General features: G+C 41.6%; 1 protein-coding gene across 2 annotated transcripts in view; it reads right to left on the reverse strand.

Annotated features, from left to right (window-relative positions):
* The window catches only part of METAP1D (methionyl aminopeptidase type 1D, mitochondrial), a 50,503-nt gene extending 27,548 nt beyond the window's left edge, over positions 1–22,955 (reverse strand). Inside the window, exon 1 of one of the 2 annotated variants that reach the window (XM_049812496.1) lies at positions 22,925–22,955. Coding sequence is in view for 1 of the 2 variants with exons in the window: in XM_049812506.1 (XP_049668463.1) it covers positions 259–322 (64 nt within the window). In the remaining variant the exon portion in view is untranslated. Of the gene's footprint in view, positions 1–258; positions 1,059–22,924 lie in introns of those variants that run through there. The other variant, XM_049812506.1, reaches the window with a different exon arrangement.
* Positions 22,956–27,566: the final 4,611 nt, after the last annotated feature.

The following is a 27,566-nucleotide window of genomic DNA, read 5'->3' on the forward strand; positions in this document are numbered from 1 at the left end:
TGTAATAATTTTTAAATTTGGTAAAAGTATATTGTAACGAGGTCTTAACGACAGGCTTCTCCAAACAAGAGTGTATTCACATGGTCATGTCTGCATACCCGTGCTGGTCACGCCATCATCAGCCCCTTACTTCCAGGGGTTAACTGCTCTGGCAGCCAAATAAAATACAGAGAGCGCTGTGTAATTATGGAGACAGTCAAAGGGCAGACTCTATTTTGAAATCTATTTGCACAGACAAGGTCTTCCAATTTCGCTTACAGGAAATAAGCTGGTAAAGGGGGTCTCCTCCTCTCCAGATGCTTTCCACACGTTTTTCCCACATCAGGAAATCGTGGACATGGACACCATGTAGCACTGTTTCCTGGATTGCAGGACTATGTCATTACAAGGAGAAGAGCAAGTCCATGCTCGTGAGAAATATTTCCTCCTAATTGCCCACATTAGGGGAAAGCAAAACACACAAGGACTACTGAAAATGTGACTAGCAGCAATTTGTAAACAGGACGCAGCCACAGCTGTCATGATGGTACTGGAAAAGAGAAAACAGAAATGAAAGGGTAAAAACACTCTGTTTTTAATAGCATGATTGGGGAAATGAAATATTCATCAGGAGAGATGTGACTTCAGTTACAACAGCAACACGTTGGTGAAAACCTCGACAACAGCATGCTTGTGACTGTACCCTGATAAACGGAAACACAGGCCAGTATCTTGTAAACATTATATTCTAATTGGCATTGTTTTATTTAATTATTGAAATTAACTGGAAATTAACAACAGAAGTTGTTTAGTTAATAAAGGCATTAACAGAATTGCTCTTCTTGTTACTCTCCTAAGAGGCAATAAAGCAAAGCGATGGCCAAACGCCGACCGACTGCAAGGGAGCAGAGTCAGCCCCTCTGCCAACACCACTGGGACTCCTCCACAGCACTGAAAAAAGTCAAGTTTGGCCCTCAGGACCAGTTATGCTCCCTGCTAATTACAATTTTGCCTTTACTTCACGGAGAGCGGAACCGGGCAATTTGTTTGCCGTATGCCAATGCGAATGAGTTTTTTTAATTGGGTGTAAATTTATAAACTATATGAAAATACATTCTTGTTTGGCTTTACTTATTATGACTTAGTCCGGACCAGCACACTAAAATGATGAAGCAGTGCCTTCTGGAATAGTGCCGTTCTTCTAATTCATTATTCAGTCAAGCTTAGGGCCAACAAAATAGCTGTTCTACAAGTTGGTAAACTGGGAAACCACAGAGAATCAGAACCTCTTCTATTTACAGGAAGGATGACAGCCTAAGGGTACTTCATCTCAATAATAACAACATTCAAGTAACGGTGCCCAGGTCATGACAAGCCATGACCCTCCCCATAGCTCCTTCAGGAAGCTGGCTTGGTGCCACCTTTTATCAGCAGCAACCGACAGCGCAACTTTAACAAACAAGGAGAAAAGGAAAGATTAATTTTATATCCTTAAAAACCCGTTCGACCAATTGAGCTGGTGTGTATATATATACACACACACACACACACACACACAGAGTCACACCAAGCCAGTATAAGAAATAAATTCACTGACTGAGTAAAATTCTGGTATCATTAAACAGCACTTTCCAATTTTATTATAGGATTTAAAAAATACAGAGTACAATCTAACTATATCTGAATTATATTCATTCATATACCAAAGGAAATTAATTGTCTATTACAGAAAATGGGACTGGGCTGTACAGGCTTAACTTCGGGAATAGGGCATTGCAGTTCTCCAACAGAGCCTTCCGTCCTAGTGTTATTTCTATTACGTTTTCTCTCTCCAATAGAATAACGCACGCAGAAAATAAAAAGAAAGTGCTGCCTAAAGCAGTATCAGAGCAAAACGAAACAAGTCAGGTACAAAAGCTGGACAAAGCAATATTAAGAGTTTCACACACAGTTAATATCAGGGGAATTTAGGCTCCAGATCACAGCATCTGGCAAGTTTCAACTTCTGTGACTAGCAGGAGAAACATTCCTCTTACGTTACTGCATTCCTATATTGAGTAAAATAATTTATCATAAAGTGAATAAATTAGAATGAGAAACATATCTGCTCAGCTTTGCATATTTAAATACATGCTTCAATCACTTTCTATCTATCTTTAGTTTTTTTAAAAGATCAGAGAAATTACTTTCGCCTGAAAGATTGGTTATTGTGTTCATGATTCTGATTTTGTAGCGAAGTAACAACTGTTGGAACAAGTTACTCAGTTTAAAAAATAGCAGTTGTTTCAGATTAAAATAATAAGCTATTCAAATAGTCCTTACACACACGCACAATACCGAATCTTGTTGTTAATGTGCACCCACCCACAGCTTTAACATTCATTGAATCCTACTGGGATAAAATCTTTTCAGGTGCTCTGTGAAACAACTGTTTTTCAACTGGCATGTTTATGCCCTATATACGTGCCTGATACAGTATTAAATGTTAAAAATAAATCCTACTTTAACCTCTTAAATTTCCAACTGAAATGGAAAAAATGTTTGAATCACCACAAAAACGTTTCCCACAGAAACCCTTTCAGCGGGTGAACAAGGCTGCTGAAATAAGAGTAATCTTTGCATAGAAAATTTAGGAGTGCTCCCGAACATTGTATCAGGATTTTCTGCGTAGCTTCAGACACAGGAAGAGAATGGGCAGTCACGAGTCTTTTCCCTGCACAAAATACAAGACCATTGTAATAATTATTTTCAATACACCTGCAGCCAAATCTCTAAGGATACAAGACGATTTCTGAATCGTAAGGCAGTCTTATCTTAAAATTTTAAAAAAAGTGTACACCGGTAGCAATTTTGGGATGAATACCTTAATAAAATAAGATTACATTACTACTCATTTGGTAAAAGTGACAGCTAGCAGTATTTCTTGCCTTGTATTAGATGTTGTTAATTACCTGTATTGTCCTGTTTTCACATGAAAACACAAGTTACACTACGACAGTGAGTCGTTACTGAGAAAACACGCAGGTGTCCTTTGCTAGAGTGAAGAGTCTAAGGTTGGAGAATTACTTCCTAAAACCTGGACTTCAAAATATATGAGCAGAGAGGTATAAGAGTTTACAGCTGTTTCTGCTAACCTACTGTAGTGGTGGTGATGGTGGAAATAAGCTCTTTTTTTTTTTTTTCAGGAAGATGCTCTGCACAAGGAAGATGTTCCAATCAGGAGCTTGCTGCAGATAACTTGTAGCATCCTTATTAAAACATTTATTTTTAAACCAGTCAGTCATTAGTATGTGCTATTAATGTGTAACTTGGAAGCTTATTCATAAATATGTGACATTTGGGTCACTGAATGAATTATAATATGATTATGGATCAAATTTGGAAGAGGACGGTATAATGTTTAGGAGCTGTTTTAATTTTTTTTAAAAATACCTTTCACTTATCTCCTTGCCTAACATTTACAAACACCTCTTTCATATCATAAAAGTCCCTGTTTATCAAACAGTGATACAGGAAGAAGTTGTTTACATTTTCAGAAGTACCAACATACATCACTTACGACAAAAAAAACAAGCACTCCATAAGAAATGCTCAATCACTGTCAATCATACGCACTAAAATATACATAAACCAAAGCATGTGGTGTGAGCTATATTAGATTCAAACTGAACACAGAATTGCAACTATAACAAACAAAAAACAAATAATTACAAGTGACTCATAGGCCTATTTACACATCTCACCAAACTGCTGGAAAGGTAGGTAACCATAGAAACCTGACAGCCTAAATTCGGTACTTTAAAATTTGTATTTAGTTTAAAATGCTGAAAATGATGTCTCTATTTCACGAAATCCATATTTTTAGAGGCTTCAGGTTTTGCTTTGGTACTTAAATAAATGCTTAAAATGATTTAATCTCTCGGTTACTAATAATTTGCCTTTTAGACTTTATTTTATCCAAGTAAAGATTACAATTTACTTCTAGTAATATAAAATGTTAATACATTTTAATACTGCAAATTAATATTTCTAACATTTCTTTAATGACTGAAATTAAATAATGATATAAACCAAACACTCCTGTACTTACTATTAAATGTTCTGCATATAGACTTTTCTAAGCTGCACACTGGCAAAAAAAAAAATAAATTACTCAAATTAACTGTTAAAGCTGAAATGCTAATAGCCTTTTCAACTTATAGTTCTTTTTCACTGACAATTACAATTTGCATGGCTTAAAATTTAATACTATGATTAGTACTAATGTCCTATATTTTACTTCATAATCTAAATGAGTAAAATATTATTTTTGTAGTTCACTGGCTCTTATACTTAGGCTGTAATGTTCGGTGTGTATTTCATTATGCAGATGAGCAATGGATGTCGTCTAACATGATTTAAATGGGTCAACAGTATTTTCCTATTCACATTAATCATCCAGACAGCCACAAAAAAAAAAAAAGCCTTGAAAACTAACCTAGGAAATCTCTTTTTATCACCGACTCTTCCCACTAGTCAAACAACAGCAAACACATGCTACAGGAGGGAGACGGGAGCCTCACAAACCAGGGAGCCAAGGCGGGGTGCTGCTCCTCTCGTGGGTGCACAGCTCCTGCCGCAGCCGGTGCCGGCAGTGGGCAGCACTCCCTGGGCTGCCCATGGCCCCGTGCCAAGAATGATTCTCGTCCCGTGAAGTTCAGTGGGAGCTGGGCGTTGACAAACGGAGCAAATTTGAATCGGCAAAATACGTTCTTGGCACAGGGACATGCAACTGCGCTGAATGCAAAGGCGTGCTGCCCACTGACGCTGAGCTGGCAGCCGGGCTGTTCTTGCGTAAATACACTTGTCGGAAAACTCCCACTAAAGTCAAAGGACACAGGATCAGGCCATTTATGGCCAATTGTTTATAAAACACATTAACATTAAGGGCTCTACTCTCAAGCCATGTAGCCATCATCTACAGCCCATTTCATATATGGCATATTACAAACAAAATGATAATTTATAAGTAATGGCGCTTCTGTGGAAAGGGAAGCTGTTCTAATAAATGCTAAAGGGAAAGAACATTAACTACAAAACAGGCAGAAAGCAATAGGATGATCAGGTACCAAACATTCAGACTCATTCATTAAATAAATATATTATTAGGATAAAAAAAAAAAAAAAAAGCAGCAATCAAGATTGTCTCATATACAAAAGTACTGCCATAGCACAAAATCTCTATAAAGGCAGAGATGACACATTTGATTATCTTATGGTGTAACACGGCTGGCAGAGCTTGCCTGGGAAACCCCACACTGCTCATACTACGGGGCAGATCCTGCTGGACAACATGGAGGAGGTCCGAGCTTCCCAGAGATGGGATGGACGGGCTGCGAGGCAACGGGCAGGCAGGCGGTGGGACTCCTTACCTCCTCCCTTATCGCTGCTGGACCTCCAGTGATGGATGGTGAAGCTTTACCAGTGACCACTCCCCACATCCATCCTTATTTAGACACACTGGTATCAGCACAGGCATCAATATTTCAGTTTATTTTCTAGGAACAAACTTAAATCCTTGAAACTGGTTTTGTCTACCGTTGAAAGTAGCTGTTATTTGCTAAATAGGTGTCAGCTCACATAACATCTCTTCTCCAGAAGCTATACTGGTCACTTACTTGCCAACACAATCCCAGATTACTGATTCCGAGATCTGAAAGCCAATAATATGGCTTAGGCACTGGCCACCAGCTTTCTCTTACAGCCTTCTCCGTGCTTGCTCTTCCAATCCATGGATGTAAATGAAGGGGGGTAGGAACTGTGCATCAGCTTTTAAAGTAAACTAATCAACATATGGCAAAGTAGGAGGTTTCCAAATATTCAGACCTCACAAGACTTCATTTGCAACGCTCGTGCCCTGGACAAGTGTTTCACCAGTACCTAATAAACAGCTGGGTCCAGCAGGCACCTTAACTGGATGCAGTAACTGTTCAGTGCAAAGCGCTAAGGCATCCGTGGGCACTGACCTGGTGGCTGATTTACAGTAAATTAAGTAATAACCACCACTATGGTGACTAAGGTTCAGTCTTGGCCATGACCTCTTCTAGGTGTTGGGAACATGGAGGAGAGGTCAGTATATTTTATGGTGTGGCAACCCACGTGCAGGTCAGTATCTGGCACACTCATTTCCCCTGTGTCCTGTCCCACGTAATGCACGTCAGGAGGAGCTAAGACAAATGACTTTCAACATCTGTGAGTTTCGAAAGCATGTCTTTGGGGCTAGGTCCAGCCCTGCCCATCTGAGAAAACATCACCTTTGGATGCCAAGAGCTAGCTGGGAGCCCTGAGCAGTAAGGAAGGACCTCTGGGTTTCTCCACTGCCCCATACACTATGGTTAACAGCTACTGCTATGGGAGATTTCCTGAAGGAACTCCAAGCAGCACTCCTCTTGTTGAATCAAAGACAATAAATCACAAATTACAGCAGCTGCTTAATTCCTGGAGAGAGGATCATGCAGTCCAGTCGCACATTAGCCAGTGTCTCTCACCTCCAAAACTTGACTTTGCTCCCAGTCACTTCTCCTGACGCACACTCTACAGGTATCAGTCACCCACATAACACCTCCCTACTGCATCAGTGCTCCAAGGATGGGTACGGCAAGGCCCACGACAGCCACTCCCCACACAGACTGACTTAAAAAAATGAGAATACTTAATTTCTAAACTATCTTCACCTGTACAGCTTATTGGACTATTCCATTGTCTGATTTTTCTAAGATAGAGTAAGCAAAGGGTCTTTGGAAGAAATCAGGTCTCCAGCTCCTTTTTCTAGACTCAAAAGGGTTTACACAGGTCTTTTATGCACAGATAGTAAATCTGTAAGAAGCAATAAATGTGTTGCTTTCCACAGGATGAAGATAATCTAACTTGCCAGCTAAATATAACAGGCATTTCTTCAGAGCAGGCTTAGCTACCTTGTCTGCAAAGCTGGGCAGTAATCCATGAAATCCTCCATGGGGACATCCCACTTAAACAATTACTAATTTGCAGACTCAACGCAGAATTTCAGATTGTCTTGCGTGAATTGTCAAACATTCACCTTGACTCTCTTATTTTGTTGTTGTTCTTACATGTTTGCAGTTTAAATATATGGATTTGCAATAGTACTACACACTGGAGAGACAGACCAGTGTGGGCAGCAACCTGAGTTCACAGCTGGATCTCCCAGTTACTCTGACAGGGGTCAATTGCTTGCAAGTGAGGAAGTTTCAACCAGAACACAGCTCACTTATGTATTTATTTATTTGGTGCTTTGATTGGATAGAAAGAGCTCGGGAGGCACAAATGACACAAGAGACAAAATTTGTAAAGATATTAATTGCATAAAAAGTTTTGCAAAGGCTTCCTGTTCAATTTAATAATAATAAAAAAAAGGGTGTTCTTCCTTCTAAGTAAAACTTAACATGACTGGAAGAGAAGGCTGCATAGCTGTCTGCGTGCCACGCAAGACATGGGCACATACTGCATTCCTCACGGGAAGGACTGAAAAAAACAAATAAAAAATGGGCTAGTATTAAAGCCACGCATGTGGCAAGAAGTACACATTGGTGCTATTAAGAAAGGCCAGTGATCCTGGCAGCCTTTGGTAAATATGATGATAGTGCAGACCCATCTTGACAGTGCTTTACTAAACCTGCACATCTGCATGGGGAAACATTGATGTCTCAATTTTACTGGTGATTTCAGCTGCAAAGGCACTATTTTTCTAACTAAAAAATCAGGCCAGTGAAGTTGTTCATTAAACCTCTATCCAGATGTGATTCATGATGCACTATAACTTATTCTGAGAATTATAAAATAGAGCTGGACAGAGAGAGTATAAAAGCCTCAACTCCGAAGCGAGCGCTGGTGCTCCCACAACCTCCTGCAGAAGCCCAGCCACAGAACCAGGCACCTTCTGCATTCGACTTCATAGCTTTGGTCAGTCTCTTGGAAGACTTTGGTCCAATGCCTGGATAAATTCTGAGTGAGAAGCTTTGGCGCTAAAATATATGAAAGACGTGATAACAGAAGTTACATGCATTGACAAAATCATAGCTGAGACGTGTACAGGAGGAGGTCTCAACTCCTTTTGACTGTAAAGTCATCCCCAAATCAGCAAATTCGGTCAATTCTGTGCTAAGAATCCTGCTGCATATTTTAATCATGGAAAAGATGAAGTCCATTTCAATCCATCCACATGGCCTACTGCAAAGTGATATGACTGTGAATTCAAATTTTATGACCCTGGCCACAACTTCATAAATGTCAGTGCTCCCGATTCGCATTCACTGAGCAAACAGCTACAGCAAAATTGATTCTGACCTGACTGCTCCCCCTGCAACGGCACGGTCAGAAGCAGCGATGTGCCTGTGCCTTCGCCATGCCTGCTCATAGTGCAGCGGTTGGTAGTCCATCATCACCACTTGTTGCAGCAGAGGGGACAGGAGAGAACTGGTGCCTTTACCCCAGCCACCCCAGCAGATTATTTTCAGCTGGCTGAATTTCCAGCTGCCAACCTCCTGCCAACCTGTTTGTAACCTCAAGCTGGCTCCCACAGCTGTGGGAGCCTGTTGCAGCAAAAGCTGCTGAAGTTTGTCTACCAGCTACCTTATTCTACACCTGATTTTGTGTTACAGTTTTTACAGAAGAGTTATTTGGACAAAACAGACACAAAAATGAACAAAACCAAGACTGTCTTTATCAAGCAGGTTTTAGAAACAGCCGCTTCTCCTGCAACCTTTGCATTGCTCTGCAATTAGTTTTGCTAGAAAACATGTATTAGTTAAGGACAGTACTCTACAACCCAAAACTCTTAGACAATGTAATGATATCACTCAGAAAACTGCTGGGACACTACGCCAGCAAAATAATTCTTGCTGGTACAACTCGATCTTTTTGAGGAACTGATTTAAGCATTCCCAGAAGAGAACTCTTCCATGAGCTGAGCTTCTGCTGAATTTGTAGGGGGTACCAGAGCATGAATTAATCTTTGTAAGTCCAAACAAATCCCACTACTTTATTTATTTCTTTAAAGAACACCCATTTCCTTTATGTCTCTGTCATGAGCCATAAGTAGTATGTTAACAATAATCAGTGCAGAACAACCAGAAATAGGTCGGAGAGGTGAGACCTGCCTAGTCACCTCACAGGCGTTCATCCACAATGCAAGAGTGTGACTCAATTCTCAGACCTGCACAAACCACTATGGGCGACACTTCATCTCAGTGTCAAACCAGGACATCTTTGCAAGATGACTGTCCACTTTGTCTAGTGGAGAAGGACCTCAACTCAACAACTCTTAAGTGAGTTTACAAGCACATTCAAAAGCTACAAACCCAAGCAGCATATAAGCAGATCTGCAGTGGCTGCACCCTCTATTACATAAAGCACCTCATTTTTATGACTTGTGGAACAAGGTCAGGACCTCACTGTTTCTTTTTTCCAAATCCATCTTTACCTGTGTCTATCAGAAAATCTGAGACTGAACAGCTGGAATTTATGTGAGAAAACCAATTTCTTTGCCATGTCCTTACAACGTTATGGCATGTCTGTTGATTTTCATAATTTAAAAAATATGTAAGGCAGGACCTAATTTAAGTTTATGTACAACTAAACATGAAGCAGATAATCTGAGAAGTGTACATATTCCTTTAGAGAACATCTGATATGCCCTAAGTATTAATGTATAAATTTAGATCGTGTTCATTCCTGGAATAGTCCTTCATGGTTCAGAATGAGCTTGATTTAAAATTGAAACATAGCTTCAAACAGGTATTTTAACCATGAATACCTGAAAGTAAACATCTTTAAAATGTGAAAGTTGGAGACTTTATACAGCTGGTTAGAGTGGCTGGTTATTTATCATCTAAACTCGAAAGAGAACAGTGCGACTTTCAAAAACACTCATGAGAGTTTTCTCAGACTGCATGCTACAGAGTGCGCCTGCCAAAAGACCTCTGAGAAGCTCTGAAGAGCCCTTTATTCCCATTTTCTAAGGCTTCCATGCAGCAGGGCAGTTTGTTGAACACTTGGGCTTCCAATAGTTTCCTCTTTGTTCAGAAATTAAGAAGTAATGGGAAAGACATCTACTGATTTGGGAAGGACAACAGTCATTTAATGAAATAAACAAACAAACTTTCCATACTTTGTTTCTATGTCATAAAACATTTCCAGATTGTTTTCCATGCAAATAATGATGTTTTTTAATATGAACTATCTGAAGGGAATTAAAAAAAAAATAATAATTCAAACTTCCCTTGTCCAGGAATGTCTGTAGCAACTACCTCTGAGGAACAGCCAGTTATACAGATAAAGCTCTTTGCCAATGAACAGTTCAGCTTGTAAATGATTTCTCCTAGATCCTTTTAAAAACATAGCAAGATAACGCAATAACCAAGACAAAATAGAGAATTCTGACACTTTTTGTCATACTAAACACAGCCACATACTATGTTTTCCTGCCTGAATTGCATCCAATAAACTACAAGACCTTACTCTGTGGTACACGAATTTTCATGCCTGCTCTCACATTTTATGATTAAAACATGCAGTATTCTGGTTATGCGACAGACCTTATAAAGTGAAGGGGACTGCACTTAAGTAATTATATTTGAGTGTGAATCTATTTAAGATGGGGCATTTGTTTCTTTCACATCTCTAACCTGATGCAGGAAACCAAGACTGAGGCCAAAGTGAGCATTTTATTATCCAAGCTGGACAGACTATATGGTGCTGATACATAATAAAAAAAGACACAGTTGTTTTCAACTTGTGATTCAAGGACACCTGGGAATTTCACGGCTACATCCAAAGACCGTGAAAAGACTTCTTTCTAGGAATCAAGTTCATTACCAATTTGTTTCAGCTCCCTACATGGGAGTCCACATTGCCACTGAAGGACGCTTAGAAAAAACTCATGCTCAAAAAGCTTGAAGAGCACTGAACCAACAGGTCACAGACAGGAAGGTCTGCTCTGAAACACAGAGCAGTGTCGCCACTTCTGTGGATGTTTTTGCCTGTCTGACAGGCAGTTCACTCTGATATTTATCGGAGAAGCATCCTGAAGAAGAGCACTGTACTGTGCAGCACTGGCCGGCAGTGAGCACCCAGGGCAGGAGACTCCTTGGGGCAGGAGTGCAGGGGAAACTCAGGTGCAGAAATGACCAAAGTGAGGGATGGGTAGACAAAGGGCTGAAGAAACCTGTGCAACACGGCAAGAGCTGCTGAGCAGAAGCAGCACAAAGAACGGCAGCTTTGGTGACAACTGTAGAGACAGATGGAAAGGTCAGGGAGAGAAAAGCTATGGCCGTTCAGACAGAAGTGCAAGAAGCATTTGGCAAAACAGAAGACAGTAGAAGACCTGGGAATTTGGCAAACAAAACCCAAGACACATAAAGAGAGTAAAAAAATGACCAATTGAGAAGAAACCCTTATTATAATAACAACCTGATTTTGAAGTGTTGAAATGGTTCCTTTTAAAAAAACTTCTAGAGTCTGTTTCCACTCTAGATAACACTGAAGACCAGTGTGTGACCTGAACTGCTGAACACAAAATATGAGGAACTTTTCTTAAATGGAAACTAGAACTTGACTTCATACAGTGCCTTTCATACTTAGTGTGTAACAAATTGCTTTAAATACTGGCAGGCAAACAGCCATTATGCACTCAAGAGCTCATACATAATAATACTTAGCATTTTTATAGTGCTTTTCATCTTTGAAGTGCTTTACAAACAACTCATTAATCTCAACCAATGCACCTGCAAGGTAGATAAATATCTGCATTGTAGGTGGAGAAAGACACAGAAAGTTCAATGGCCTATCCAAAGCCATGCACACCACCAGCCCCAAAATCCCTAGCTCCTGGCTCCTAGCCCCATGAAGGACCTGAGCCCCACTCTGTGTTAAGATCGTGCCTTCTCTTCAGACATGGAGCTGTAGGACAACTTGTCTTACTGCAAGGACGGCAGCAGACGAGCAGGAGAGCCTCCTGTTTCTGAAGCAGGCGAGTTCGCCTCCGAGCAGTGAGCTGCAAACGCCTCTGCGCTGGCAAACACCTCTGCCTCTCTCCCATATTTATTTCACAAATTGCTGCACAGTCTCCAGGGCAGGAGATTCCTACAATTCAGACGACAGAAACCTGAAGCCTGTGGCCTCCAAGTACTGCCACGATGCAAGAAAAGAACTTCAGCTTCACTCTTCAGGCATTCTCTAACTATCAGAAACTTGGAATGAGCTTCGTCTAGCAAGAACAGTAACTATCTCCCTTGCTGGTGATCGGAAAAAAAAATCTTAATGTGATTATACCACAGGATTGTACTTGTACCTTTTTGAGGTTTAAAAAGATCTGATACGATCTTTTTTCATGCTTTAAAAAAAAAACAACACCTGAGAAATACCAGGAATGTCAAACCTGGAGCAGACAAGGAGCCTGGAAGATGTGAACTGTAATACAATACCTGTGCTGTGCTACAGCAGACCTTATATTCCCTTACACAGACAAAAAGAATAATGAATTTTTAGTAACGACATCTGTATTTCAGATGTTTGTTAGTCACTAGATTTACATAAGTAAATCTGAGAATCCTTATCTGTTCAGTCTTCACATTTGCGAACCCAGAGCTTTACAAGTTCTCCAGCCACTGTAGTTCCTCCCAGGGTAAACAGCTCATGTTTAGAAAAATAAATAAGTCAGACAAACTGTTGCAATAACAGAAAAACAAAAAATAGTTGAAGGAAAGTTTTCCCACACTTTTTCTTAAGATATCAAGGAAAAAAGGCTCTCTACAAGTAATGGTATAACATGTTAGTTAGGTAAACATGGGCAGTAAAAGATAAATGAACAACAGCAAAAATGTATGTAGCTAAAAGAGTAATTAACATGTCCTGCCTGCCTGTCCAGTTAACCTGGACATAAAAGCTAGAATAGGAAGAAAGAAGCAGATTTTAATTAATCTTCCCCATCTTAATTTTTTAAACTTACACAAGAAAAACTAACAAGGTCACACAATCCAAAATAACATGAATAAACAGCTCTTGGATTTTCCCCACATTTAGAATAATTTTATTTAATTATTTCATTGCTTTAAAATGGGCTTGTGTCTGACTGCCAAATCCATGCTTAAAAAAAAAAAAAAAAGTCAAATTTACAACTCCTGTTGAAAATAAAGGCATATAAGAGCAAACTAAAACATATAGGAAATGCAATTAAATTTAGTTACATTGAACACTAACATTCACTCTGCAATCATAATAAAATTCTAAAAACATTTTCTAAATAAAAAACCCCACCATAATAATCTTCTGCAGCTAAAATAATATACAATGTTTATATAATGCAGCTTTTCCAACAGAATGAAACAGATGAAAGAGAAACATGCAAGAACAAAATTAGAATATGCAATTGTATCCAATAAACTCTGAGAGCATAAAAATGACAATATAGTAAAAAAAACCCCAACTTGATAACACAAGTGCTGCAACATTTTTTGTTATTTTGTTTAATAACTTGTTACTTTATTTGTAACCAGTAACCAAGAGATGTCAGAGTAACTTCTGTCCCTGCCTGTGCTCTTGCTCTTCTGCTTCTTTTCAGTCTAGGTTAAAAAGAATCTTTTCTCCTAATTATCAACAAACGTAACACCAGATTTTACTCATGGTGAGATGCGCGACCTGTCAGTACAAGGCAACACTATATAAAAACAACAACAACAAAAAAAGCAGGAGGTAAGGCCTGAACACAGTTTTCTTTCAGCTCCCTTGGGAATCGTGGTACTATAGGTCTTAGATTCCTGGGCAGAGGGGATCATGTTCATCAGTTACAGCAGCTCCTCTGGGCCTAAGTCCAGGTAGACTGCTTGTCTAAACTCGATGAAATATAGGCGCCATCAGGTAACAGCACTGGTCAGGGAGACTCCAGAAATGTGTAACTGAAAACTAAAAAATGAAATTACAACACGGCTGTGGCCAAACAGCCTCTTTGTACAGGATGCAATAACTGTAAGGCAGAGAGTGTACAACGTACAGACCGCTCCTTGTATATGTTCTCTTGCTCTTTCACATATGTAATATGAAAGTTAGACCAGGCACACGAGTATATTTTAACAAACACTGATTTTTAAGAAAGAAACCACTGTGATAAATACATACAGCTTGAATAGGCACAACATCCTCCCCCCTCCCCAACCCCCCAAAAGCAAGCAATTGCCCTGTAACCCACTCCCCCCTCCCACTTCATTACTTCAAGATATTTTCAAATTAAATTTTAATGATAATAAATATTGCTCAATCGACAGCACTGGGATGTGGTGTCTAGAAGCACTGCAAGCTATTCAGGGTTGGCACATTGTCATGTCAAACTGTCAAAGACAAGAAGAGGCAGCAAGTGTCTCTCACCAGATGTGCATTTCAAAGTGCTTAGGAATGGGCTTGTTTTGGGGCAGCAGAGGAGGAAGGAAGAACAGAAAAAAAAAAAAAAAAGAGAGAAAATTATACAATCCTGAATTGAGAAGATCATTGTAACTAGGGGTCCTACAGGTGGTTTTAGCACAGAAAAGGCCTTTTATAGACTGCATACACGATCAAGCACTACTTTGAAATCATAGTTTGCAGTGGACCAGCAGAACTGTCACTGAAGAATGCTCAAAAACTCCTAAGATTTTGCTTAAATTTCCTCATGATTCACAACTGTCACAACCAGAACATCATGTCTAGTATGTCTGAATATTGTGGAAAGGAAAACCAGCATAGATTTCATGACACAGACCTCCACTGCAGCTTTAGCACCAGAACACGTTCAAAATTAGAAGTAACTTGTCTTCAAGGTGACGTCAGCAGAAACCCAGGTCTCTTCAGAATAAACAAAGAAAATGCCATGACACTATAGAAATATTTTTTGGCAGCTTCAACCTTACACTCCAACTCTAGCTATACATAGAAAACCACATAAGAAATGAGGGCAAGTGTACCAGACCAGCTCAGTTCGGTTTCCCCTGCACAGCTGGAGAACACCCACAACATAAAATTTCCAAACTTTACAGACACGTGGTATGTTGTTTCTATGCACACCTTAAGTTCAGCCTCTGGTCTACATCGGGTAATTCAGTGTAAAAGCTTTAGTAAAAGGAATACATCATCTAAATCTAGAAAGCTGCTTCACATATGTCCACTGTTAAACTGTATGTTAGCCTGGTAGCTTAGGAGCACAGGCATTAGGGCAGCCTCAGGCCTTCTTTCATCCTGCAGATGCTGTGCTGCCATGAGACCCTCCACAAATAACTCCCTCAATGCTACAGTTTCTCCATCTGTCCACTAGTGCTCAGGATTTCAGTCCCTTTTGTCTGCTGTAACTACCTGTGCTGCAACCTCTCGGAGGCAAAAAAAATGTTATACTATATGCTCATAGGGCATCTGATCCTGCGATTTTGGAGAGTGGAGCTATCTGCTCTAAAATACAACATAATTCACAATTGGAGGTCCAGAATTTCTTTAGAGATGATTCAGTCCTTCATTCTTTCTCTTCAAATGCTACATATTACAGTAAACAAGCCTCGAGAACACCAGAGACATGCGATATAATCTACCACTACTCCTGATGTTTTAGGTAACAGAACACGCAAGGACCAAGAAGCCAGAGACTTCACTCACAGTTCGGTCTCGTACGTAGGCTTGGCAGGGTCATCTTCTGGCGTAGATTTTAAGAGCCTGGGTTTTTGGGTTTTTTTCTTTCTTTAATTTAATCCCTAGAGATTGTGAAGTGGTATCCTTTATTTCATTGATTTGCTGTATGAGTATAGAGGAGGTTAAATCAGTCATTTGGTCCTTTGCAGAGCAACACCAAGATCTGTGCGTTGGTTAACACTGCATTTGTGAGCCTGAAGAGACCTACCCTTTCAGTAAGAGACAAAGTTTGCCTTTTGTGCTGCCCAAAGCCAGCACTGAACTGCACACCTGGAATTAAAATCACAGACGTGAATTTCCGTTTCAGACTTTCCACCCTATTACACAGTAGTATGTTGAGCCTTTGCTTCTATACCTGAAGCCAGGTAAGGAAACGCCAGACGAGGACTACAGCCTCTGGCACGCGAGGCAGAAGTTGTGCATGCAAACAGGGGGTGCTCCTTGCTCACGGACATCCCCGCATCTAACTCTGATGGAGCATCCCAGTTTCTTGGTAGAGGCTTTCTCAGAGCTTTCTGGTATTTTCCTTCAGGGTCAGTATCCTATGCACACAGCTGGACACCAGCCCTTACAGCGAATCACCACACCAGGGCGGTGAGCTGCTGCAGACAGTGGAAAAGTTTCAGAGCTTTGCAAAGGGAATGGGAAGAGAAAGCAGCTCCTTTCTTCTTAGGGAAAGGTCCAGGTGAGCTTTAAGGAAAACTCTACAAAATGAGAAGTGATACACATAAAATACATTTCCAGAGAAGTTCAATTTTGCCTGAAGGGTTACAGCTCGGCTTACCTCACTTAACTTCTGGTATCTAAAAATATACCTGTCCAATATATTTATCACAGACTAAGTACTGGCAGATACAGGACACTGCCTGGGACCTGGCCACCCAAGATATAAGGCACGCAGAGCAGAGAAAGCATTCACAAAAGGCTGAAACTAAGTACTCTTCAGGAACTTGTAATGAATTTTGTCTCTCCGTGGATTTTAATTATAACAATGGTGACACTCCAGCACCAGGTCAACGGTGCTGGTCACCTTCCCACAAAGAAGAAAAGACTTTCTATGTACTGGAACGAATGGCTACATGAGTAGGCGTGGGTCAGCAAAGCTGCTGATGTGGCAGAAAATGCCGAGTTTCACCAGCTAGCCAATAATTAAAAAAACTCAGGTAATGCCCAATGTCGCTTATACAGATCACTTAAATGTAACCACACATGAAAACACTGCTGCTTTACAAGCTGCCCTCCCTCCTGCATCAAACCAGACCAGGGAGCTGCTAACCTGAACACAGCCTCCACCGCGGTGGCTGGTTTTCAGGTAGATGGACAAAGTGATCCAATTCATGGCACAGCTGGATATCTGCTAATGACTTTCCTTCATTTAAAGGCTAATACTGATTGAGAAACCTAAGCTCATGGAGAAACCACACCCTATAAATCCACCCACAGCCAGAAGTGATAGATCTTGTCAGAACAAAGGCATTGCGTGCTGCCAACAATACATTCTCACAACAACAACAACAAGAATACCTCTCAACTGAAAGAAGAGAGCAAGTAAACACTTTATTGAAAGGGGAATATTTTTTCTCTCATGCCTCAAACCATGAAAGTGCATGTCTCCCCCAGAGTTACTCATTGCTGCACTGTTGAAATGGGAATAATTCCTCATCCGCCTGATTATTTTCAAGACAGGGATGAAACTACCTTAGGATCATTTGAAAAATGCTAAAAGTGTACTACAGTCAAATGGTTTGAACTTCCACCGTACATCATTTGCAGCTGATAATGCTAATGTTATATTCTGGAGACGTGAGTCTGTCTACAAATTAATGGAAAATGTGAATTAATATTTTCTTCCAGCTAATTGCCCAGCTCGTACATTGCTCAGTGCAGCCAAGCATAATTTGATCTCGAAAACTCTACTGCAAAAGTTTTCAATCACTTTTTCTCATCTGCCAAAAAACCTCAGAATTACAGGATGTGTTTCATTATCAGTCTCGAGTATCAGGAAATGTTTAGTCAAGTTTCCCCAAAACTGTTATCTGTATATGCTATGATTAATTTTTTAAAAACCATTAGCTTAAAAGTACTGAAAGTTACCAAAGGTGATTATTAATTTTTTTTAAGTTGTACATTTCAAAGTCTCTTTTTAATGGTGATGAAGAGATACTTTTTAGCTTTTGAATATTAATAGTACTAAGAAGATTTTTATGATTGATTCTTAACATGAGAATAATCTCATATATGTCGAAGTTTATGGTTAAATACACTTATCAAAGGGCAAGATACAACAACTTTTTTTAAATAAATGTAACTCCTGTTTCAAAATGCATCATCAAAAAGATGGAAACAGGCTGATTCAGTAGCATACGGCAGTTAAAAAATCTGGCATGCATGCTTTGATTTCAGCAAAAAATAAAATTACCATATTTTGAGCCCTTCTTTCACTTCCTCTTAAAAATATTGAAAAGTTTGCATTTCATGAGACCATGAGCATTATCAAGGGCTGCAGACTAACAAAACACAAGATATGGACCATGTGTATCAGAAATACTGCTTAGTAAAGTTTTTACGGGTACCTCAAGAGACAGGAATCTTGTATTAGACAGTCATTAATGCTCCATCTTCTAAGCCAAATTCACTCAATTTCTTAAGCTGGGTCGAATGTTTTATGTCAAGTCCAATTTCAATGCAGGAGTGAAAAAAACAGGCTCCCATTTGGACAGAATGCACAAACTGACTAAATATCAATAAAGATTGACTCCAAATTAAGGTTAAGGTAATGGAAATTACATGTCCCTAAAATACAGTTCAGTACCTTATTTTTCACAGGGATGTGCCCTGCTTCCACTAGGACCAGCCGGCACCCTCAGCTGCGTTCATGAAACAAAGCTGACCACAGGTGTCTGATGAATTCTGGATAATGAATAAATATTTCATGAATAAAAGTAAAATAAATATAAAAGGAAAGGAAACTAAGCACACTGGGGGAAAGATGTCTCAACTCAGTTGTGATACTGATTCTGCTAACTATTCAGAAAGATGCTAGATTCTCTGTAGCAGGCTGTGTGGTTGAGGAGGTGACATGCTGACAAGTCCAGGTTACTGCCTGCAGAAGAAGTGGGTTAACAACAGCAATAGAATATCAAAAACTGCTGCAAAAAAAGATTCCCAGAGAGTGAAGACAGTCCTCTCCCCTTGCAGATGGTGGAAACAGCAATGGTTTTGTATACATGTTATTCAGTAAAGTAACTGATTTGATCTTGACCACGGAAATCAAAAAGCCATGGAGATAGGTATTTGTGAGATTTACAGCTGGCACTTTATATACTTATTTATCCACCTCCCAGCTGGTGAGCCCATAGCACACTTCTGTACACTAACATACAGAGTTCAACGTAAAATGGTAATTTAAAAGTTGACTACCAGTTTTACCGTCCCAAATGGCAAAGCCATATCTGACCACAAAGAAAAAACACTATGCAAAATTGTACGTATGCGCTCTATCTAAAGGATGTAAACCAAATGACTTCATATTGCCTCAGTCACTTGCTACATCTTCTTCTATTAGTCCATTCTCTGCAGGGTCTGAACTAATATTTCTAACTTCTGTAATGCTTCAGAATAGTTTGATGATTTTCGTATAAATACCCTGCTGGAGAAGAGTTCATTATTCCTTTGAAATACTCAATTTTGCCTAGACGAACTATGAAGTATAGACAATACTCAACCATGAATTACTGACAAGACCTGTGAACCAGACTTGTGATCTATACGGCCCAAATAAAAATGGTCTCTAATATTTAAAAAAAAAAAGAAGACTGATTTCTAATGAGACCCAGCACTTCCAGGCAAACTTGGAAATGTGAGGCTTTGAAGCTGTATTGCAACAAAATCAAACTCCAGCTATGCCTCCATGCTTTTTTTCAAAAAAGTTTAAAAATAAGTTTATGTATCTTCACTTCATTTTATAAATGGAGGCAAAAAAAAAGTAACATTCTCAGAAAAATTTTGAAAACAATCATTTCTAGAAGGCTCTGGATCCGCAGAAGAAAAGTATCTCACATCTCACATACTGTGGTGTTGGAGACAGCTATAGCTTCTACCCGAGAGCAGTTTCCAGGTTTATCAGTACCTGTTCAGGAGCCCGTGGATGAATTCCCAGTTCCGCAAGGGGCTTAACAAGGCAGTGTACAAGCAAAAGGACAGCCTGGGAACACGCTACATATCTAAGAGATGTATCGCACACCATCAGTCGACAGTGACTTAACTTCAAAAGTCTGGCCAGTGACATGTCACATAGATTACTTCAGAATACTTATTCATTGGTAGAGATAGGGAAGCAAGATCAGAAATCAGTTATATCAATATTTAACACAGTAAGTAAGTCATTTTACAAGGGATGTAATCTCATCAATTATTTTCCTGTGGCTCAAGGCCCTGAAACTTTATTACGAGAAACTAGGGGCTTCTACTCTACAGTAATTTACTTGCCTAAAATGAATAAATCAGTAAGGGATTACTATGCCTTAAATCATCTAAGCTGTATTTGTAGACATTCAGTTCTTTGATGTCTTCTATTTTATTTTATTACCTAGGAAGTATCAGAGATGCAATTATTGTAATACCTGAAACTGTCATAATATGTAATTAGACCATTTACAAGGCAATGAATCACCATATAATCCATACCCAGTACAAACCGTGACATGACACACCAATTCGATGTGTCTGTGTTCTGGATGTTTCTTAGTTTTCTTTTACAAAATGGTAAACGCAGTTCACGCTTCTATGCATCACCTGTAAAATTCTTTTCAAAGAATTTCAAGAAAGGGCGGCAGCTAAAATGCAGTTCAACCCACTGCAAGGCCACTCTGAAATGTAGTGTTTGAGCATATAGAATTTCACAAAGGTTTGTGCAAGCCACTCACACCCTTACAAAGTTGTGTACCTTCTCCTTGGGTTGACAGTGTTGCAATGCTGAGAGGAGCAAGGCAGACACTATTCAAATAAATTCCCAATATGGCTTCTGAAAAGGCACAAACTGTTTTGAACTTCCTACTATCTTTCATTCGACTTATTTTCTTTTTCAAATATAATAAAGATTTTTTAGGCTAGCCTAAGTCCTTCTGATATGTGGAGGATCTCTGCTGTTCAAATGCACTTATCTAGAAACAGTTCCATAATAAAGAAAACTTTCCTTTCATCATTTATAAAAACATAGCATCCAAAATATGAAAAAATGCCACAAAAGAGGCTACAAAAAAAAGTAATTTTTGTTCAATTTAGGTAGAACAGATTCCTTTAGGTGAACAAAAATCTAATTTAAATTACTTCTGTCTTTCAGTATTTGCAAATTAAATTATACTGAACTGTCCAATTCAGGGAAAATTGGATTTAATCAGTCTTGTCTGAACTATGACAGGTTTGCTTTTTCAACTTCTGGAAATGCATAGCCACTAGGGGTGCGGAACAAGGTTTGACGCCTGCAGGGAAGGTATGAAGGCTTAACAAATTTAAACGGTTTGGCTCTTTTAATTGGATGACAGACACAGGGTTTCTAGGTATGGAGAAGGCTGGAGGCAGCGGTAGGGCATGGACACTCAACAAAACAATACCCAGAATAAAAAGGTTGCAGAACTGCTGAAGCAAACAATGAAGAATAGCATGAAGCTGCGCACTAAATTTCAATTCATTTGAGATTTAAACCAAAATAATCATTGTTTGCATGGTATTATATACTAAAAAATGTGATTCCATTCATTCCACACGCTTCCACACATGTGGAAGAGTGAAGGTTTTGACAGCTGTTGGACATAAAACAAACAAGAGACTCTGAAGGCCAAATGTTGCAGCTCTTCCCAGAGTTCAGCTGATGCTCAGATTCCAAGAGTCCAGTCAAACTGAAATTTCCTTATGGATATATGAGCCTTCACCACTGGAAAAAAAAAAAAAAAAAATGTGGCACTTCTGCCCTGCAAAATTCAGGATTAACTATGAAGAAAAGGCTTTTACACTTTCCAGCGTTTTTCAAGACCGTAGGATAGAATGAAAAACAAAAGTACAGCAGAAGATCAGAGTCAGTAACATGAGAAAAGGGACTGAAATTTTGTTATGCCAGCTGTAAAGCACTGCAATATTACGCTTTAGCTGAAAACACACAGCATTCAGTTTAATGTTTAAGTTAAAATCAACCCGGGGTCACTCTATCCCCTATCACTACACCAAGTATTTAACAGTCTTAAAAAAGAATTTAATCACGCCAGCCTTTCATCGAGATCGCCATGAGGTATTTCCTTCCGTTCACACATTTATGATTCTACTACGGGAGCTAAAAATAAACCCTCGCGCACCACTTTGGCATGGCCCAAAGAGCTTCCAGTCTCATTTAACGCGAGGCAATCAAAACACGGAGGAGAAGGAAAGAGGCGAATCACGTTACGCCGATAAGGTAACGCATCCTTCAGCGAAGCACGACACCTTGTACAGCTGTTCTCGTGTATCAGTAAGTCAGTAAGACTCACGGGAGTGATCCGCTTGTGACGGGTTACGCGGCAGAAAAGGTGCTTTCGGGAGGACCTGGGAGCGCGAGGGACGATCGGGCCCGAGAAGCCTTCGCACGCACGGACAGGTAACCCGTTCTGCAGCTGAACGCGGTCGGTAGAAGGAGCGCGTACGCTCACGTCAGATTACTTTTTCTGTCCGACATTCGAACTGCGAGAGCAGAAACGACCACAGCGCAACTCGAGCAACACCCGCCCGCGGGCGGCCTGCCGGCGCCCTGCGGGCCTGGGCACCCTCCGCCAGCCCCGAGGCAGCCCGCCCTGCCCGCACCGCTGCCCGCACCGCTGCCCGCACCGCTGCCCGCACCGCTGCCCGCACCGCTGCCCGCCGGCGGGGGCGGGCGGACCGGCCTCGCCCCCGGCAGAGCGCCGAGGCAGCGCGCATGCATAAAGGTCGAGGCTTGACAGTGGCGAGCTCCGCCGACACGCACCCCTCCCGCGCCCCGAGCTCTCCGCCTCGGCGGAGCGGTCTCTCGCTGCCCCCGGCGGGCGCGCCGGCTCTCCCCGCTAAAGCGGCGGCGGGACTTTTTGCTCCTCGATTGCAAAGCGAGCCGCGACTCGGTAGCGGCGGCGCCGGCGGCGCCGCGGAGGCCGGCGGGAAGGGCGGGAGGAGGGCTCAAGCGCCGCGGCCTGCCGGGCCCGCGCCTGCCCGCCCCGCGGCGGCGGCGGCGGCGGCGGCGCGCACTCACCTCCCCTCCGCAGCACGTTGACGGCTCTGGGCGCCGCCATCTTGCCCATGTGAGGCGGGGTCACGTGGCCGCGGGCGGCAAAGCCGGGCCGGCGGGGCGGGGCGGGGGCAGCCCCGACTGCCTCGCGCCGGGCGCGTGGGGCCGCCTACGCGCGCGGCGGCCGCCGCCCCGGCGGCTGTTGGGGGGCAGCGGGTCGGCCGGGGCCGTTGTGCGCGCGCCGCCTGAGGCGGAGGCGGGTCCCGCCAGGTGAGTCCCGCCCCGCCCGCGGGTCTCGGGCAGGTGCGTGGCACGCCCACAGCCCCCCCACACCCTCCCCCCCCCCCCGCCGACGTCGTCCGGCGGCTGTCACCTCCGCGCAACCCTCTGTCGCTGCCTCGTAGCCCTCGCGGGGAGCAGCTCAGCAGGCGGCGGGCGCGGGGCCCGGCCGCGGCTGTGGCGGCGGCGGCGGCGGGGCGGGAGCGCCCCCTTCCCGCCCTTCCGCGGCGGGGGTGTGCGCGCGCGGCGGTGGGGCGGGCGGCGTGGGGCACGGCAGGCTCTGCCGCGGGTGACGGCCTTCAGCTGCCCGTGCGGAGCCGCGCTGCCGGTAGTGGCAGCCCCGGCCTGCCCCGCGGTGGGAGGCAGGGCGGCCCGCGGGTGGTTGTCGCCCTGCAGGGCTGCCCAAGCGCCCTGCTCCGTGCTCTGCCTCCTGCTCAGCTTCGAAACGTGCCTAGCGGGCCTGGGGGCTGTACGCTGTCCAGCAGCGGGAGACGCGACAGTGGGACGGCTCTTCCCGAGGTGGGACTCGGTCTCAGAAGAGCTGCAACCGCACTATTCCCCGAGTGCTGGAGCTACCTCATCATTTCTTGCCCTTTCTTTAAAAAAACAACAAAAAAAAACCCCAATCCACAACTTTTTGTGCTTTTGTGAATAGGAAGATGAACTAGTCTTTATGAACTGAGTTTCTGCTGTTGTATTTATTTGTTGCGAAGGCCTATGCAGAATCTGAAGGCTAAAGCGTGAACCCTAAAAGTCAAATTTTTTTCTAGCTAAACTCATTATTTCATCCTTACAACCAAACTTCACACATTTAGAAAAGATCTAAAAGAGCACGCTTTTCAGTAGAGCAGCATCTTTCCAACCTTTTTTGGGTACAGATATCACCGTACCTTAAAAAAATATCCAATGACCATCTTACGCGGTGTTGGTGTGGTAGGTTTCATCTTCAGTCGAATAAAAATCAAACTAAACTTCTAATGTCCACTTACAATTTTTATTTTCCATCATTTTGTTTCCTTGAAGCGTTTGGCTTGCCTGTATGAACAATTAAACACATTTTGAAATTATGTTCCTATGGCTAATCAGAGTTTGAGAAACGCTGTTACAGGACATAAATCCAAGAGGTGGCAGGCAAATACTAAACCTGAAGGAATCAAATTGCCAAATGAAAGAACGAATAGAATGCATTAGGGTAGTGGTTGTAAGAGCAGAGGGAAGAAACCAAAACGTAGATGTAAGATGCAAGTATCCTTTCTTACATCCTCACACACATGTAATGATCTTTGTATCCTTGCACACATGCATGTGTACACACACACCCACAGTGGTAACCTGTGGGACAAGTAAGCAAATTCTCAAATGGGAACTGAGGCTGACGGTTTATCTCCAGATTTATTTATCTCCTGCTACAGCCGTTAGTAGTTTTTAACTTCACATGTACAAATTTTATAATAGTTAACAAGAACAGACTCAAAGCCCAAGGCAGATGGGAATGCTGAAGTTATTTGCGCCCCCCCCCCCCCCCCCTCCGGAAAAAGCCTGAAAAATGTATGAACTTGGAAAGTCACACTGCAAGAATTTCTGCTTCTCGGGAGCAAATTCCAAGCATTCTCTGATGAGAAAAATGTGCTGTGATCCTCTCAGTGGTCCTACACAGACGTAGGAAAAGTGCATCACTTAAATCAGCTGCCACGACACGATAGGCAGCCTATCATATAGCTTATATCCAGACCACATAGCAGTTTAAAGATCAATACAATACCTTGCACTGCCTCCAAAAAATAAAACAATCCACTTATTATAGCCATATTCTGCACCAACTGACATGTTTCATCATCGTTATTCAGTGAGGGGAGAATGATAGGATTTTAACAGAAGAAAAATAGAGCTAGAAATAAATGAAGACATAGCATTGCTAAGCTGCCCAGTTACATCTCGTGAGTATCATTACCCACTGCTCACTGGTGAGAAGTATGCACACACTTCATTTGCAGGGCAGAAATGCGCATGTCTTCACCTTGTTCCTAATTCTACAACACAGTATGGTCTTTCAGGTGCTTGAATCTCATCGGACATCATTTTACCTTATTTTCTATCTTGGCAAGGCTTTAGGATTGCAGACACCCAACCATTGGTTTTATGATAACGATGTGCGACGTAAAGCAATCACACATTATGCTCCTTGCCATAACTACATGTATGCTGGAGTGGGTGTGCTTGTGTGTGCCTAAAGAGAACAGCACACTTCACGTGGAAGTAGCCATGTATGATGAGTAATTCACCATCTTTTGCTGAACTGTCACTAAAGGAGAGTAACAAAGTGCTCTAAAGCAGCCTAGTCTCACCTTTCTTATGTGAGTCACAAAGTATTTCCTACTCAGTGGAATGAGGGCACTGTTAGAGAAAATGAAGTGAGTGCTTGGGTTTTGTCTGTAGCCATAAGACCAAAATTCCATATTGTAACAGCTTGAAAACTGGTTGATGGCATAATGAAATGCAGGAACTGGAGACAATACTAGTTATGCTGCTACCACCTTTGTAATTATCTTGTCCTTAAGTGTCAGGTTATTTCACAAATACTTGTTGGTATGTGCTAGCGGTTAGACTGGACCAATTCCTTTTGCATATCAGAAACCAAGAGGGGATCGATCGAGTTATGATCAATTACGTTCCAAGAGAACTGTGTAATTTTTGCAGTCTCTGGATGAATCTTAATCCTAACAACAGTCATTATTCAGTAGTCCCTAATTTATGCTTGGATGCAGGTTTTCTCCTTTTACTAAGAAATATAAATAACAGATACAGGTTTGTTAGGAGCTTTATACCAGTAAAATGGGGATGAGTATCTCAGGAAAGGAGAGATACACCATATCCTGACACAGCAAACCTGAAAAATTATATTCTGCCATGTTCAGGTTCTGTCACCAAAAGGAAATACATCACTTCTTTCCTTATGTACGTAATTGTCTTTTGTTTACCTTTGGCAAATCCTCTGAAATCTTTAAGATGGACAGTGATGTCTCAAGCTGTCCTGAGCTTCAGGCTGAGAGGCAGCTTTGGAGAAACCACTCTTCAGTCCGGAGTCTTCCGAACACATCTGTGTGTTACTTTTTTCAAGGAGAGTCTCTCACATCCCATCTCATTTACACTGGCTCTGTGACGTTGGAGTCATCGTGTTCTAAATGTAGAATCTCAACTTTGTTTCCTCCCAAGACTGGGCAAGCAGATATTAAAATTAGCAAACGATGTGCTAAGGAAGACAGAAAGCTAGGCTTCTAAATGCAAGTTTGAAAGCAGTCTGTAACAGTCTATAAAACAGAGTTATGCCTTATGTATACATGAAATCTTATATAAAGCAATATAGAAATATGCTTCTAGTTCAAGTATAGCAGCTGGATACTTCTGGGGTTAGGTTTAGACTTTCCTGTCTAAGATTGTCTTAAAAGATGATCTAGTTCCACAGCAGTTTTTTGCTGATGAGGCTGGTGCTGTTTGGGTCCTGCTGTAAATCACAAATGGGTGTCTTTTTTTCAGCACTGGTGTTCGTCTGATGCACAGTGAGACAGTTTGGAGTCCTGAACTTGCAAAAAACCAAAAACCTCCTACATCAGTCATACAAAATACGTATAATCAGACAAAGCTACATCAAACTTACATCACAGCTCTAGGGAAAGCAAAGTGACACACTCGCAGTCCCTATCATATTAAATTCATTCAAGGCAAAGATTTTATGTTTTCCATGAACCTATGAAAGTTTTAAAACCATGAACACCCCATACAGCTCTGAAGAAGGCTTAACTGGAAGAAAGACAAGCATCTAAAAATAGCAGCTATTGAACATGGAACACCTCCCTTATTGTCATACCATTTAGAAACAAAAAAAGGGATGTCAAGCTCTTCCCGTTGACCTAGATTTCCTTTACATTTTATCTCTGCAGCTCAAACTGTGCAACAACCGTAAATGGAGCACACACTTCCTATATGAGGAACGTTTACAGCATTACATGTTCTTTATTTACTAAAGAAAGAAGCTAGTGCTACTCTTGGAAAAAAACCAGCACACAGTACTGCTCCTGCTATATAGATTTTTTTTAACAGCAAAGAGGGAATTCTGAAACGCTCTTCCCAAGGCTTTATCTTCATCATGTCATGACTTGAGATTCCTTCAATTTGGCTGGGAGCCTTATACCTGAAACGAGCTTTGAAGAGCAGAAGGAGGACATATTTTTTCCCCTTTTCTCTTTGCTTCTCTAGTCTGGAGAATTAAAAATATTTTGTACATGGAAATCTGGAAATTGTTAGATTAATGAACCTTTTTACACTAGCTTGTACCATTATAGGTCTAAAAGGAAGCTCAGGTACAGGGTCTCTAGTCTTGCTTCTTGCA

This window comes from Accipiter gentilis, chromosome 1 (genome assembly GCF_929443795.1).
Source record: "Accipiter gentilis chromosome 1, bAccGen1.1, whole genome shotgun sequence".
NCBI classification, from domain to species: Eukaryota; Metazoa; Chordata; class Aves; order Accipitriformes; family Accipitridae; genus Astur; species Astur gentilis.